The sequence below is a fragment of the Lontra canadensis genome, unplaced genomic scaffold (assembly GCF_010015895.1).
Source record: "Lontra canadensis isolate GAN:19392208 unplaced genomic scaffold, GSC_riverotter_1.0 scaffold48, whole genome shotgun sequence".
NCBI lineage: Eukaryota > Metazoa > Chordata > Mammalia > Carnivora > Mustelidae > Lontra > Lontra canadensis.
Window position 1 is genome coordinate 14458404 of NW_022631042.1, and position 16284 is coordinate 14474687.

A 16284-nucleotide genomic window follows, 5' to 3' on the forward strand; every position below is an offset into this window, starting at 1 on the left:
TTAATTATTTTTTAGTTTCTTACTGGGCATTTGAGTAAATTTGGGACCTTTGTGAATGGTACTATGGTATCACACATAAATCTTAATGCATACCTTTTGTATGTGTGGGTGGCTGGGTGGGTGTGTTAGCTATTATTTCTAAAGTAGAGCTGCCAACAGTAGATGCTAATGCTGCTTAGGACTCCCATGTATCCCCAAAATTAACTCTTCTCATCCACACAACCCCAGGAGACCAGGACACATTGTAACTCCATTTGACAGATGAGAAAATAATGGCACAGAGAGTTCAAATAGCTGTAGACCAAAGATTTCAATCCAGGCACTTGGGGTTCAGAGTCCAAGCACTTAACTCCTCCCCCACCCTACCTTTCCAGTGTTCGTGCCGCTGTCATGGGATTCTTGTGAGATCAGGAACGTGGTGCCCGTGACACACTGGGACAGGTCTGAGCACACCCACCAGTCATGCGACAGGTTATACTGTCACCACTGGAGCGTCTTTAACCAAATGAGTGAATCTGCTGACCTTTGAAGGAGAAATACCAGGGCACCTTCACTGGCTGTGGCTCTCTTGCAGCTGGTGCCCCCAAAGAAGGCATCATAAGGACTACCTCAGAGAAAAAATTAGAAATGTGGAATTGACCATTATTACAATCACTGCTGAATTGGAAGGCTCAGTTGTCATGCTGTCCTTCACCTTGGACTCTCAGGTTGCACCAAGTGAAAGTACACAGAGGCCAAAGTAGACATTTAATTGTTTTTATTATGCCTATTTTGTAAAATAGTACAAAATTCATGTAGCAAAGATTGCAGCTTATGTGTAGAATAAAAGGCTTCTTGTATTCTTTTATTTTTGGATGTGCAGAATAAAAGTCTTCCTGGCAATTACCTGGTTAAAGAGCCCCAGGGGACAGAAGCTGCATGCTGGCTGTACTCAGGCACGGGGACTGGGTGGCTGAGGAGCTGGTGGACATTAAGGAGAGAGTGGTGTTGAAGACACTGCGGATGCCCCATGGCCCCGCCTCTGCATCATGGCAGAATTTGTTCTTGCTGCAGACTGAAAATTTCTGTTTGCCCAGTGATTTGTAAACCCATTCTGCAGAAATGACACAATTGAAAAATGCATGTATGAACTGAAATAACGCAAACCAAGAAAGAAAGATTTTTAACAACAATAGCCAATGGAGAAAAGTGGATCCTTGGTGCCACCATGTGCTAGGAACTCTTCCCATTGCCACCAAGTGCTGGTCTCCCAAACAGATAGATGGTGATGATGGTGGAGTAGATCAGGCTCTTGAAGTAGAGGAGGAGGTAGGTGTAGCAGGCAGAGGTGGTCTTGAGCTGTCGCTGCAAGGTGGCTAAAAGAGGTCATTTATTAGTTTCACTTTTTTTTTTTTGAAAGACCAGGTCTTATTAATGGGGGGGGGGTCACATTATACATTTCTGAATATCTAGGTTGAAGGGACACCCCCACCACAAAACAACCAGAGAGTAAACATCTATCCACCATTGCCACCAAGACAACTCAGAATCCAGCTTGTACATCAAGTCAAACAACAACCTCTGGGAAATTCACTTAGAACATTCTCAAGTATTAAAAAGTAAGATTAGGTCTTAGATGGATGAGTCAACCTGAAAACAGCACTGGTGGTAGGCAGCTTTTATCATTTCTTCATTCCTACTGTATCTGTAAGTAATAATAATAACACATATGCTTTAACCACTAACTAAATGACAGATATTTAATTTTAGAGGTTTGTGTGCAAAGCTCTAATCTTATTTAAGTTCTCAATATCTATGAGATTATTTTCATTTCCATTTCACAAATAAATTGAGAACAGAGAACTAATTTGCCTGATGTCAAACAGTAAGTACCCAAAGCCAGATTTTATCCCAGCAACATAATATTCAAGAACACATTTACCTACTCTGTAATTCTGAACCTCCACTTCAATAAACAGCCCTGACAACAAAGAGTTAAGCATGAATTGCTGGTTTATTTTTATTTTTATTTATTTTTTAAAAGATTTTATTTATTTATTTGACAGACAAACCACAAGCAGACAGGCAGCCAAAGAGAGAGGGGAAAGCAGGCTCCCTGCTGAGAAGAGAGCCTGATGTGCAGGGCTTGATCCCAGGACACTGGGATCATGACCTGAGCAGAAAGGAGAGGCTTTAACCCACTGAGCCACCCAGGCACCCCTGAATTGCTGATTTAGAATCATCTCAGCCATTACATATTGTGCATCAATGAGATTCCTATCAAGGGTACAATCAATGGAAATTTGATTGTGTTCATAGTAGGTTCATGGTTGATTGTGTTCATAGAGGGTAGATGAGTAGGGCTAGAGTCAATGGTCCTAGCCACATTCTTTGTACATATGCAGGGAGAAAGGGCTAGAAACCAGTACTTACAATGCATCAGCTAAATGAAATACCCTATGCTAGACATTCCGCCTATTTGACATCATATCTTCAGTAACAGAGTGAAGTGTTACTCATGTTATTCCTCATTGGCTCAGAAAATGTTAACTACTGTACCCATATTCATGCAACTAATATTTAAAAGGCTGTTGTTAATGTCTAGTCTGTGGCACTTGAAGCCCTGCACTCACTGCTCCCCATCCCATGTGTACACCTGTCTCAGGGCCTTAGCTTTGGGATTTCTTGCTCTATGATTACATCATAGAAGAAGAATAGAAAACTGAGTAAGTGTTTGGATTGTTGATTCAGAAGGTCTGGGTTGAAGCCTCAGATCTCGCTGTGTGGCACGGTTCAAGGGACTTAATTAATTTCAGTTCCTTGCCCTCATGTGTAAAATGGGAATAAAATCCTTCACAATGAGTGTTAAGAGAATTAAACAAAATGCACTCATGGTGCAGCATAACACCTTCTGTATGAGAACCTCTTGGTGTTCATGTTATTAATCACCAGCAAGAACAAAGATTTAAAAAAGCACTAGAAGCAACTTAATACCAGGTTTCCTTAATCAGAAACAAAGGCCCCAGAAATGAAGTCCATTGTTGAAAGAATTCAGATCACATCATTGTACCCCTAACTTATAGTCCTATCACACCCAAATAGCATTTGCTGTGTGAAGATGACTTCACATATCACTCAGTCTGTTTTGCAAGATCCAGCTATTCTGAGGTTTCTACCTGAAGCCAGGGGAGTTCAAAAGTTAAGTTGATCAGGAAGAAAAAATGCTACAGCATAACATGAAGGCAAACATAGGCAAAAACTTACCATCTTCGGGGCACCTGGGTGGCTCGGTGGGTTAAAGCCTCTGCCTTCAGCTCAGGTCATGATCCCAGGGTCCTGGGATCGAGCCCCGCATCGGGCTTTCTGCTCAGCAGGGAGCCTGCTTCCCCCCCCGCCCCGCCCCACTCTCTGCCTGCCTCTCTGCCTACTTGTGATCTCTGTCTATCAAATAAATAAATAAAATATTAAAAAAAACAACTTACCATCTTCAATTTTTGTAGAATCAATAGAAGTGAGCTCTAAAATAAATGAGAGCAAGTATTATTCAAATGTTCATATCTACTATTAGACAAGTGTCTGTGTTGTGGATAGATGGATAGGTAGATGATAAATAGATAACAATTAGTAAACAGAGAGGAGAGATCCATTGCAAATATGAGCCCCACAATTCCTGAAATGTTTGGTCTGATTCTTTGTAATTCAGTAGATCAATTCATATATTGTATTTCTGCACATGAAGTTCTGCTGATCTACCCTCGATGTCCAAACTCAAGGGGCCTGTGGACCTTAACTAACATATTACCGGGCCAAGGGCAAGGAGTTATGAGTACAGCACCACTCAAGGTCGCTTTCCAGGCTAAGGGCTAATGATTCTGAATTTCTGATTCTTTGGAGATAAACACATAAGAGAAATTTCCATATGAACAGACTCAGCTTGATCATTCATTGAGTAGCCAATTTGTCCCACCCTTGTTAGCACTAATTATTTCTTGACATCACGTATTTCCTAAAAAAGTTCAAAGGATAATAAATGCAAATTATCGTATAACACCGTGGCTAAAATGAGGGTATTAAGGAAAGACAAGGGAGTGAGTTTGACCTCCTAAAGCTGCAGAAAATTTGGTATCGGCCCTTTCTTGCACTTTATTTTATTACTTTTAAAATTATTATTTAAATTCCAGTTGGTTAACATATAGTATAATATTAGTTTCAAGTGTACAACATAGTGATTCAACACTTCCATACATCACCCAGTGCTCATCACAACTAAAGTCCTTTTTACTAAAATCTCCCACCCAAGAAAGAATACTTCTTTCTCAATCAAGCTTGGTTGAAAGTTTGGACCAGATAGTTTTACCTCTTCAAAATCACTTCATCGATTTGGGCTTCCATGTTCTATATATTTTTAGTTTTCATCAAAAACAAAAAGAACAAACACGAAACAGCATTAGAAATTTGCTGAGGAAAGACATTAACAAAATGGCTTCACTAGCTTTTTTGCTATGAGAAGACCTTGGGAGACATTCCTTTCATAATTTAATTCCCAAGTAAAACACATCATAAATTAGAACTTCTCCCTTTGTTATAATCATCACCATGGGATGTTACTATAGATTATTGTTACACTGATCAGTATAAAAATCAATACCTAAAGGACTTCAGCCCAGTGGTTACATTAAACTTATGCTTAGCTCATTTGCCTCCTCTCTGTTTCTTAGTTGTAGAAATAAAAAAATTCAGACTGTTTTCAGTCTCCCTTCAGTTATTTTAGGGAAGAACATACATAAATACAATAAATATATGAATAAATGTATACATGTTATGTCTTCAAAAACAAGCATTTTCACTGACATTATTGCGCTTCTTCCTCACCACATGCCAGGAAAAAGGGAAGATAACTGTTCCACCCCAATTTGATAGAAAAACTAAAGATCCAAGAAGATAAAGAATCACCTCAGCAATTCAGAGTGGTATACTGCAAAGGTCTTTGCACATCTTGTTAGTGTTTGTTCCCTGCTACTTCCCAAGGGCTTGTGAACCACAGCGAAAAGTACAAACTGGTTCCTTCTTATGGGCCCACTGGGTCTTGGTCTGTGATGTTAATGCCAGCACTTCACTGAGTCTAGTGGGTTACTGGATCACCACAGGGCCAGGGCACATTCAGCCATCTGCCCACATTGTCCAAATATATCCAGTATCTGCACCAATGAGGTTCATTTGGGACACCATGCCTGAATCACAAGTGACCCAGAGTGATTAGGAAAAGCATGTTCTCTCTACTGTAGTGATCCTCCTTGAGACAGTAGTTCATCCTGCATCCCTCCCTGGCCTGGGATACACCAGGACTGCAATAATGCTGCTGAACAGCTTTACCAAACGTAAGAAATACGTTCATTGGGTTGAATGAAGAATATATGTACACGTTAGCCTCATTCAATCTTTACTTACCAAATTTTACCTTACGGTGTATATAAAATTCAAATCTAAAAAACCCAAGACCATACTAAAACTTCAGCACCCAAATTATTCTGGTTTTTTTTTGTTGTTGTTTATTTGTTTGTTTGTTTTGTTTTGTTTTTTGTTGAGTTGGGATCTGGTTCTATCAAATGAATAGCATCTTGTCACCAACTCATTGTTGATGGGTTATACCTTGAGTAGACCAGGTTGAAGTGAGAGGGACTTTGACTTCTGAGTAGAACATTATTGAAAGATGTATAATTGTTTTTATTTCCTGACTAAGTATGATCGTCAAAAGTGGACTCTCTTTTTAAACATATATGGTGTGCAAATTTGCTATATGCTTTCATGTGTATTGTTTCATTTAATCTCTACAATGACCCTAAAAAAATCATTGTGCCCTTCATATTTTGGATGATAAACTGAGGTGAGAAAGAATAAGTGAATTTTTTTTCCTTTTTCTTTTTTAATATTTCAAAGCCCATATTATTTCAGTTCACTGAGGAAATAGCAGGACATTTATGCTACCATTAAAGGTAACAACATTTAGAAAGATTTCTATTTGTTTCTTTTCATTAATATTTAACAGAAAAGGTGTGGTATTTCCTTTGGAAAAAAATAGGTAGTGGGAGGTTATATGTCCATATATGCACATACCTTTTTTCATTGAACGAAAAACAATCTCTTCATCAATCCCTCCTTTATTACTCTCGTGTGTGATGATACATTTTTGTTCTTTAGCCAATGACTCTCTAGCCATGGTCAGCCAGCTGAATTTCATGTATGTGTCCTTAGTCTTCATGGTGTCTCCCTGCTGGGATTTCAGAATTGTTTTGCCATCCTTTTCTTTCCAATGTATCTTGATAACTTCGGGGAAAAAATTCTCAAGAAGACAAATATATGTACCGGACATATGGAATTTTATTTCAGCAAGTGAAGGAAAAAAAATTATGGGCTTGGGGAATATGTCTGCATCAAGGCTTTTGTCTGTAGGGGAAAATAGCAATTAAAAACATTATTAGAGAAATACAAACATCGTGTGGTTTGGAACTCCTAGCACAGAGTGAAATGAGGGGGGAATTTGCTCTAGAATTAGTGCTTATCATGGTCTTTCATCCACAGTGGGTTATGAGGTATTGATTGTTCTTATTTTCAGTGGGAAAACAGATTCAAGAAGTCATATAACTTGCCCAAAGTCACAGCTAGTAAGCGTTAGAGTCTGGATTAAAATGTGAGATTTTTTGAAACAGTACACGCTCATTTTTGAATGGGTTCTACTAACATGTATTTGGCCATCTATCAAGTTGACATTTAACTCTTCAAATATGGATCCCATGCCCACTCTGAAGTAGTGGAGGTCTCCTTCTTAATTCCTGATTTTATAAAATATCTCAATCTCACATCTGAACGACTCCAGGGTTTTAAGTAAGACAATGTTTAAAACTGTACTTCCCAATGATTTATAATGCCTTGAATTTAGAAGCAAAGGGGCAGTATTTCAAAACTGCTATTGCAAAGCTTATTATTTTCAGGAATGCTTTTATATTAACCTTATCAAGTAACACACTTTTCAGAATTTTGTTTTGTTTTGGAAAATGTTCATTGAAAACACATTTTACATTGGAATTTCATTTGTATTTTAGGTATAACTAAGAAGACACCCTAAGAAGACACACTATGAAGAATTTGGACTCTCAGCATCTCCCCTCAAAGTTCAATCTGCTCTAGAACACTGCTAAACATTTTTAGAATGCCATAATATTCTGTAATTTCACCTGCTGAATAAAATAGATATATAACTAGTAGTATAAAAGTTATGGTTCCAGACTTTCTTGAAATAATGTCAAAATATTTAACAAAACATCATAGTTTTAAAGGATGTGTCACTTGAATGTTGGTATGTTACTTGATTATACATTTACTATTAATTTAATGATTGAAATTACAAATGTTAGAAACATTTTAAAATTGATTTCCAAATGAAATTCAAGTACTTTTCTGATATTCTCTTTGGGCTAGTTTGGAGTTAGTTTAATAATTCAATTTCTTAAGGAGAGAGGAGTTGGATTTCTCATTTAAGAAGAGAAGGAAAAAAGTTCTTTTTGGGGGGGTTCTTAATATTCTTTTATTTTTCAAAAAAAATTTATGAGAATTTCTACCTTTGTAGCAAAGCTCCTGATTTCCATATTAATTCAGTAAGCAAACAATGAGTTCTTATTCATGGTATAAGTAGAATTAGATGATAATGTACTTATTTTAAGTTTATACATCTTGCTTGCAGTGCAAATAGTATTTTATTGATTATAATAGTAAGACACTGTATATTGCTATAACCATACACTTTGTTTTTAATTTAAAAAGCATGTTAGGGGTGCCTGGGTGGCTCAGTGGGTTAAAGCCTCTGCCTTTGGCTCAGGTCATGATCCCAGAGTCCTGGGATCGAGCCCCACATCGGGCTCTCTGCTCGGCGGGGAGCCTGCTTCCTCCTCTCTCTCTGCCTGCCTCTTTGCCTACTTGTGATCTCTATCTGTCAAATAAATAAATAAAATCTTTAAAAAAAATAAAAAGCATGTTAAAAGTTAATTTTTCAACTGCACATGATAGTTGCATAATTTTAACCTCTACTCAAATATTAAGGAATCTAATTTTCATCTTAGAAACTTTGTATTTTTTTAATAGGAATACTGATTCATTATAGTAAAGAAATTGAAAATCAAATGATGAACTTGAAAAGTTTCTGGACAATAACACACTGTTTTTTATCTTCTGTCCCTTTTCCTCATTTAGATTCTCGGTGTTTTATTCTTTTGGATAAAATATGTCTTGAACTTCCACAGTTTTCTCAGTAGAATAGTTAACTGAGCATTATTTAATTCGATTGCTAGAATGCACATTGATTATGCAGTCAGTTGGAAAAAAAAAGAGACCAGAACCTTGTTTTTCAGTTTAGGAATTCATATGTGCCTATCATCACAACCTCTAAGAACAGCAAAATATATACTTTCTTTCACTTTTTCAATGTTTTACCGCCTTTGTGAAAATTCTTGAAAACTTTTATTTGTGCAGACCCAGTATGCTAGAAACGTCCCTGTGAGATGTTCTCCCTCATTCAGGCAAAATTTCATCTCTAAGGCTAGTGAAGAATGAACAAATTTAGTAGATGGAATTTAGGGGGAAAAACTTAACTTATACATTCTTGAATATGTTTACACAGTTAAGTATTTTCATACTTGATATTAGTCATCCTCTGACAAATGAAAGTTTAGCAATTTTTTGTTCTTTTCCATTGGTTATTTTTGAAATCAAATAAATAAGATGTATAAGCCTCTTTACAAAACTTTCAACACAGAAATCCCAAATTGTTGATCTTAGAAACCCTCAGTTGTTGCAGCTAGTTAGCTCCTTGCTAATATCCTCCATGCTAGGTCAAGCAGCAATTATCCCCAAGGACTGGGATGGAATTTCCTACCTCTCCAAGGATCCTGCTGCTATTTGTGACCAAACTGGGACCAAAGCCTAGAATTCTTTTCTTTTTAATTTTTTTTATTTTATGTTTTATTTATTTTATAATCTTATTTTATTTATTTATTTATTTATTTATTTATTATTTCTTTTCAGCGTAACAGTATTCATATTTTTTGCACCACACCCAGTGCATTCTGAGCCAGCACCAGCACCTAGTATGTGGCGCCTGCATTGCCAGCCTCCCCTCCCTACCTTATACTTTAGAATGTAAAGAAATTTACCTGTAACCCTGAGCTTTGTGCCAGGACCAAACACTTTGATTCTGCTCCAGCCATACTAGTCTCACCTGAAAAACTTTTACAGCAATCTCTCTGTGCCTCTTTTAAAATTGTGCCCACATTTTTTTTCAGTATTTACATAAATTAAAAAAAATGGACCTTGTTAACATTAAACAAAGATAAAGCTCAAGCAAAATCACATTAGATATGAATGCAGTTGAGAATGGAAGAACTGACCCCTCTCTGCCTGGACAGCTTGGTTCTGTCTTTTCCAGCTCACTCACATGAGTTGGGGAGTTTGATTTTACTTTTCTTCACCATTTTCTTGACCCTTAGCTATCTCTTCCTTTAAAGGGTTTTCTTGTGCGATATCACTTCTTTTACTAGAGATAACTTACAGCTATTATTTATTGTTTTGAAAGAGGATCAAAAAGTATTTAATAAATGAATGTGCAATGTTTTTACAGATATATTTTTTTCTTTCTACATATTGAGGATTGAGTATTTTATTTGATTGTAAAGTAAGCTCTTTCCAGCATGCAATCCCCACTAATTAGAGACGAGATGAGTTGTTACAGAGTCTTATAACATATTTATTCCTGAAAGACTGCCTCTCTGAACTCGAAATTACCCCCTAATAAATTCCAGGGTATTGGTTTACAATTCAGAACTGCTCATCAGGATAATTGATGTTCTATTGTCATTTACCGTAAGAGGGTTTTTTTTTTTTTTTTTTTGCACTGCTGATAAAAATGAGATCAAAAGTGATCACATACATTTTGCAGGTTATTAAAGAAAGGAACACTATTCATTAAGAAAGGAAAACTATTAATACCAGAGGTACTTAATCAAAGCGTTTCTCATTTAAGTGACCAATTAGAAGAAAACCATTTTGGATCCCAGCGGCCTGGGATAGAGCCTTGCGTCAGGCTCCCTGCTCATTGGAGAACCTGCTTCTTTTCTCTCTCTCCGTCTGCAACTCCCCCTGCTTCTGTGCTCACTCTTTCTCTCTCTATTTGTCAAATAAATAAATAAATCTTTAAAAAAGAAGAAAAGCATTTTGAACTAATAAGTCACACCAATGGTTTGTAGGCACAGTCTTAAAAATAATTTTAATTTCAAGCCTGAGTCTATTTTTGGGTGTGTATGTATATCCTAAAAGTAGAATTTTAATCTGCTTATACACAGGGAAGTAAATAAACCATTTGCAAAGTAGTTTTATTTCCATATATAGTAACCAGTAGCTGCAAAATTGCTGTCCAGATGCTGAGGTGATCTTACATTGTTTTTCCTAAAAAACATCTATCAGTTTACCATTTACAGGGTCAAAACAGAGCAGAGTTTCTTACCTGGGAGAGTTACTATGAGCTTAGTCCCTTGTGCAAATATCTTTTTTTTTTATTTTATTTTTTATAAACATATAATATATTTTCCCCCCAGGGGTACAGGTCTGTGAATCGCCAGGTTTACACACTTCACACCCTTGTGCAAATATCTTGATCCAGCCTGAGTTATCACACTGGTTAGAGGTTCTACAAAAACACCAGCCTTCTCCTGAGCTTCATGGCAGGACCAGCAGGTAGAAATCTTGTATTGGCAATTTGATCTTCTGCATTTCCCTGAAAGTCTTTGAATATAAGCTTCCTGGCATCTGATATCTTATAAGTTTTCCTCAAATTAACTGACAACAATATCTGTTTTGCAAGGAGGCAGTAATCACAGAAATAATAGAAAACAGAAATAAAAAGAGCAAAAGAAAAAAAACAGAGAGGGAGTAACTGGTCAACCAACTACTTATCTAAATTACCAGGAAAAGTATTCGGTCAATTAAGAGGTTTTGATTTCCAGGTATTCAATTGTGTGAAACTGCTTAGAGAAGCATCAGAGGAGAAGCCCCTCTGTTCTCACAAAAAACGATCCTGCTCCGTTAGCAGTTTGGGATTGTATTTCTAAAGGAGGAAACTCTTTAGTAATCCAAAATGCAATTATATCAACAGATATCTATTTGAGAATTTTTAACAATGTTCTTCATTTTGTAACCAGCTACTTTTATGACTTGGCAAAATTATTTTTTTTACCACATAATGCAAAATGAGAAATATAATTTGTGTAATGACATATTATTCCTGGAATGAAGGAATAAATTTGTAGAACTCTATCTTCCATGAAATAATAGATTCCTATTTAAACCAAAATTTTGAAAACAAAACCCAGTTCTCTGATATGTTGAAAGAAAAAGCCTCTTGGAAGCTATTCTGTGATCTTCAGAAATGCACATGTCACTCTGCCTGTGTGGTTAACTAGCTTTGGATAAGGTGTTTGTCATCCTTGGGACGCCACATCCCATTTGCTTTGTGGACATTGGGCTATGTATGTCCAAAGGGCTCTTCCTGTTCTCACAGCTTATGAACCTGTGATTCAGAGCAGTTTTGTTTGCTGTGGCTGCTCAAGAGAGAAAGGAGTTGAAGGTTAGTAATGGAGAAGGTTTTCCTGCAGGTCCCTTCTGAATTGGTGACATTGTGAGATCCCAGCGGGCACTATAGCAGGGGCCTTCCTCAGACTTGAGGATGTTAAGGATTATCAGGTAAAAGTCTCTGTTGTCTTTCTTACCTGTGCCCAAGCCAGAATTGGGCTGGTCTTACAGGTAATACTGGTTGAATCATATAGGATTCATTTCAAGGGATCCCTTTCTTTTTGTTGGTACCATGCATAATAGCCTTCTCCAGAGAAACCCCAGACAGCTTGCAGCCCTACGTGTACTGTTTCTCCAAGATGGTCATGCATCAGTATTGGGGAGGCAGTGGCAGTCCTGTTCTTCAAAGGCAAGGAGAGGGAAGGAATGTTTGCTTTAGCACCAATGAAAGACTTCAGTATGATCTGTCCTAATGTTATTATGTTCCTGGTATAAAGAAATATCAGAACTCAGAAGACCTCACCAAACACCCATGTTATAACAATTCTTTGTTATCTTCCCTTTGGGGACAACACTCTTGCATTGTCCTTTAGGTTTTGCTTCAAACACACTATCTTTGAGCTCTTTTTCACTCTATGGGGAGCTCTATGCTTATCATGAGAATTGGAAAAAAAAATCTTCTATACAATAAATGAGACAATAATCCCACAACTTTATGCAGAAGTATGCACGTTTTATAGATCAGTAGTTTGTAGAAAGTTCACAAAGTTTGGTGAATATTGAAAATTACTGTAGTTGGGGCGCCTGGGTGGATTAAAGCCTCTGCCTTCGGCTCAAGTGATGATCCCAGGGTCCTGGGATCGAGCCCCACATCGAGCCCCTCAGCAGGGAGCCTGCTCCCCACCCCCCCGCCGCCTACTTGTGATCTCTGTCTGTCAAATAAATAAATAAAGTCTTTAAAAAGTTACTGTAGTTATTGCTTTAGAGGTTATTACATTTCTACACTCTAGTGTGAATGAAGAAAAATCTTGGAGTAAAAATATCCTTTGATTTACTATCTTTGACTCTTCTCCTCTTCACAAATCTTAGCTTTTCAAAATAAAGCAAACTTTACTGTTTGGAGGACAGAAAGTGGGACTTTCAAAGAGTCCCCTGAGTTTCTGTGTTAGCTGAGATGGCTCAGTGAAGCAGGTCAATTGTAATGAGAAAGGACTCTATGATGTGTTGATCCTGTGCTAGAACTGTCCTGTATACAACTTTCTTCTGTCCCCAGCAACCCTGGGAGAAAGATTGTGTAACTTTCCTGGATTGTGTCAGTTAAGTGGCTGAGTAGGAATTTGGAATTCAGATTTCTCTCTTTCTTTCCTTCCTTTTTCCTTTCTTCTTCCTCTCTCCCTCCCTCCCTGCTTCTCTCCCTCCCTCTCTCTCCCTTGCTTTTTCTCTCTCCCTCCCTCCTTTCCTCCCTCCCTCCCTTCCTCCCTCCCTTCCTCCCTCACTCCCTTCCTCCCTTCTTTCCTCCCTCACTCCCTTCCTCATTCTCTTTTCCTTCCTTCCTCCCTCCCTCCTTCTGTCCCTCCCTCCTTACTACACCCTCCCTCCCTCACCTTTCCTTCTTTCCTTCCTCCCTCCCTCCCTCTGTCCCTCTGTCCTTACTATGCCCTCCCTCCCTCATCCATCCATCCTTCCTTCCTTCCTTCCTTCCTCCCCTTTTTTCATTCTTCCTTTACTTTACTCTTTCTTTCTTTCTTTCTTTCTTTCTTTCTTTCTTTCTGTCTTTCTTTCTTCTCTCTTTTCTTTCCTTCCTTCCTTCCTTCCTTAGTCAGCACACCATTTTGCACATTAGGGTTGGTTTCTTTCCCAAGAAGCTTCTAATAGATGCAGAAATAAAAAAAAATCAGAACTAACAAAAGCCAGCCTAGGCCTCAGAGAGGTAAATAGATGATAACTTGTCCTAACTGAAAGAAACATCATAGATTGGGTCTGAGGGTCCTAGGTCAGACCTTGCTGAGGACACAGATGCAGGAGAAAATTCCTGTATACACATTAGTCAGGTCCCTCTGGGAGGTAGAAAGGGGCATGCAAATGTTTGCAGGGGTGTGAAAGTGTGGGAGGACTTTTATTCCATGGCCATGGAGCACTTCCATATAGTGTATCCCAACAAACACAGTAATCCAGCCCAGTATCTGCCTCATTAACTCCATGTATCCTGAGACTCACTGGTAAATCCTGAGACTCACTGTTGTTTCCTGGCTTCAAATCTTTCCTCACTAACACCTTGCTCATGGACCACATTTTCATTTGCAGAAATATACAGAATGCAGAATAGATTTTAGAGGCTGGTGTGGGTTCTGTTGGAGCTAGGGTTATAAACATTCTTCAAGACACCCATTTTTAATATGGCATTCTAAAAATGCTGTGTTTCCTTGTTTCTTGATAATGGATGACATGAGTTGTGTTATTAAAATACAAACATTTGTATCTGAAAGAAAACAAAACAACAATTAGCAAAATTTTGACATTTGTTAAAATAGTACACATTTTTCTTTTAAGGAAAAGCTTGGGATCTGAGGTTCACATTTTTTTTTTCCTGAAGAATTCAATGTCATGGTGAATTTTGCCAGCTTAGTTTGAATGATCCTATGGACTTTCTTCTGCCCACATGGGCTGACTTGATTGTGCATGCTTTCTATTAGCTTTCTTCACTGAGTAAAATCTCCCATGGGTAAAGCCACCCACAACTCCACAGGGAGGCCACCAGGATGACCTGTAGTGGGAGCAGCATCCTGTCAGTTCTTCTCAGGAGAGGTGGTTGAATACTGGGCTGATCACAGAGCAAGTCTGACTGATGTAGTAAGAGGAAATGGTGCTCTGAACACACAAGCTAAGACACAGAGACTGCAGAGAAAGGGGCCCACAGTATTTACCACAAAACATACTGCAGAATACGGTTACTACTCCCTTTATCAGCAGATTTCTCTCTTCACTGTGTGACTGTTACCATCCAATGATATTAGTGTAAAGAGGCTATTTTCTTGCTATAGTAATACAGTCCTTTATTGATTCAAATCAGAGAGTGGGAGAGGGAGAGAGACAGATGGGAAGAGTTCTTACAGTTCTCTTCTTCTATGAGTTATGATTATCTGCTCTCTCTCTTTCTGACTCTGTCTCTCTCCATATGTCCTTCCATTGCAGTTTGGGTAATTTCTAGTGGTTTGTTTTAATGTTAACTAATTCTTTCCTCATATCTCTTAAATCTACTGGTAAGCCTTTCAGGGCATTCTTCTTTTCTGTAACTGTGTTTTTATTTCTTACCTTTAATTTGGTTGTTTCCATCTCTCTACTAAAATTATCTGTCTAATCTTGAATACTGTTTACCTTTTGTATTAGATTAGAATCTTTAAGATATTAATCATAGTTATTTTGAATTCCCTGATAGTTCAATATCTGTGTCATGTCTCACTCTGTTCTGGTGACTGCTTTGTGTCCTCAGACTGTGTTTCTTCTTGACTTGTTGTATGCCTCTACAGTTTAGGTTGGAAGGTGGAAGTTCTATGGTATAGTAGATACTGAGGTAAATATATTTTGTGCTTGGAAATGAGCACACCTTTTCCTCTAGGCCTTTAGTGTAGGGGTTTGTGTTAACTGGTCAGAAGTTAGACTGTATTTGAAGTTTTTTTTTAAGACTCATGAGGGGAGACCCACCATGGTTGTGGCAGTGGTCACTGGCTAGAGCTCACAGCAAGTGACCATCTGAGATTTCCTGTGGCATTGGGAAGTTCTCACCACACTCACTCACTGGGTACAGTGATTTTTAAAAAATAAGTAGATTAGAGTATTTGTACCAAAGCTCACAGTTATTTGCACTTGAAAAGCATATGCAAGCTTGTCAGCTAAGAGGTGGAAGAGAGTAGCAGAAGTAGTTAATAGTTCTTAGTCCATATAAATATTTATAGTAGTACAGAAGTGACATCCATTTTGACAAGTTAGCATGAGTTAGAGATTTTGTTTTAAAGGTTTTCCTCCTACAAGAAATAAAATAAGACTTTATTTTACAGTTACAGTTTTTTTAACCTAAATCTATTGAGGATTAAACCTGTATATCTTTGGAGGTCTTAAAATTTGATGCACATATATTGTAATATTAAATAACTTATGTTATTCCTGAATGGAATGTGATACTTTTTGTCCTCTTCTCAACTAAGTAGGATCTGAAGAAAAAGCTGACAAAAAGCAGGACAGTGAAACACTATGCTTAGAACAGTTTTAGAACTTATTTTAGTTGAAGTAATTGTATGAAACAAAGCAGTTAAAAATGGGCCATTTCTTTAAGTGATTTAGGGTAAAATTCTTTAAGTAGATTTAAGGTAAAATTCAAAGAATATGAGTTCAGGTATGTAGCAGATTTGTTCTGTTCACATGAATTTAAGGTTTCATGTTATTCATGTACAGTTTCTTGCCACTTTTTTCTTTTTTAAAAGATTTTATTTATTTTTTTATTTATTTGACCGTGAGAGACACAGCAAGAGAGAGAACACAGGCAGGGAGAGTGCAAGAGGGAGAAGCAGACTTGCCACCTAGCAGAGAGCTCAATGCAGGCTCTATCCCAGGATCCTGGGATCATGACCTGAGCTGGAGGAAGATGCTTCATGACTGAGCCACCCGGGTTCCCCAATTTCTGACCATTATTTTGCA

At 37.8% G+C, this 16284-nt stretch overlaps 1 gene segment (V, D, J or C); it reads right to left on the reverse strand.

The window, feature by feature from the left end:
- Window positions 1–1007: 1007 nt before the first annotated feature.
- Window positions 1008–11842, reverse strand: LOC116876846. The segment is given in 6 exon segments: window positions 1008–1355; window positions 3462–3497; window positions 6094–6423; window positions 10529–10568; window positions 10675–10738; window positions 11790–11842. Coding segments are annotated over 6 exon segments (666 nt in total).
- Window positions 11843–16284: the final 4442 nt, after the last annotated feature.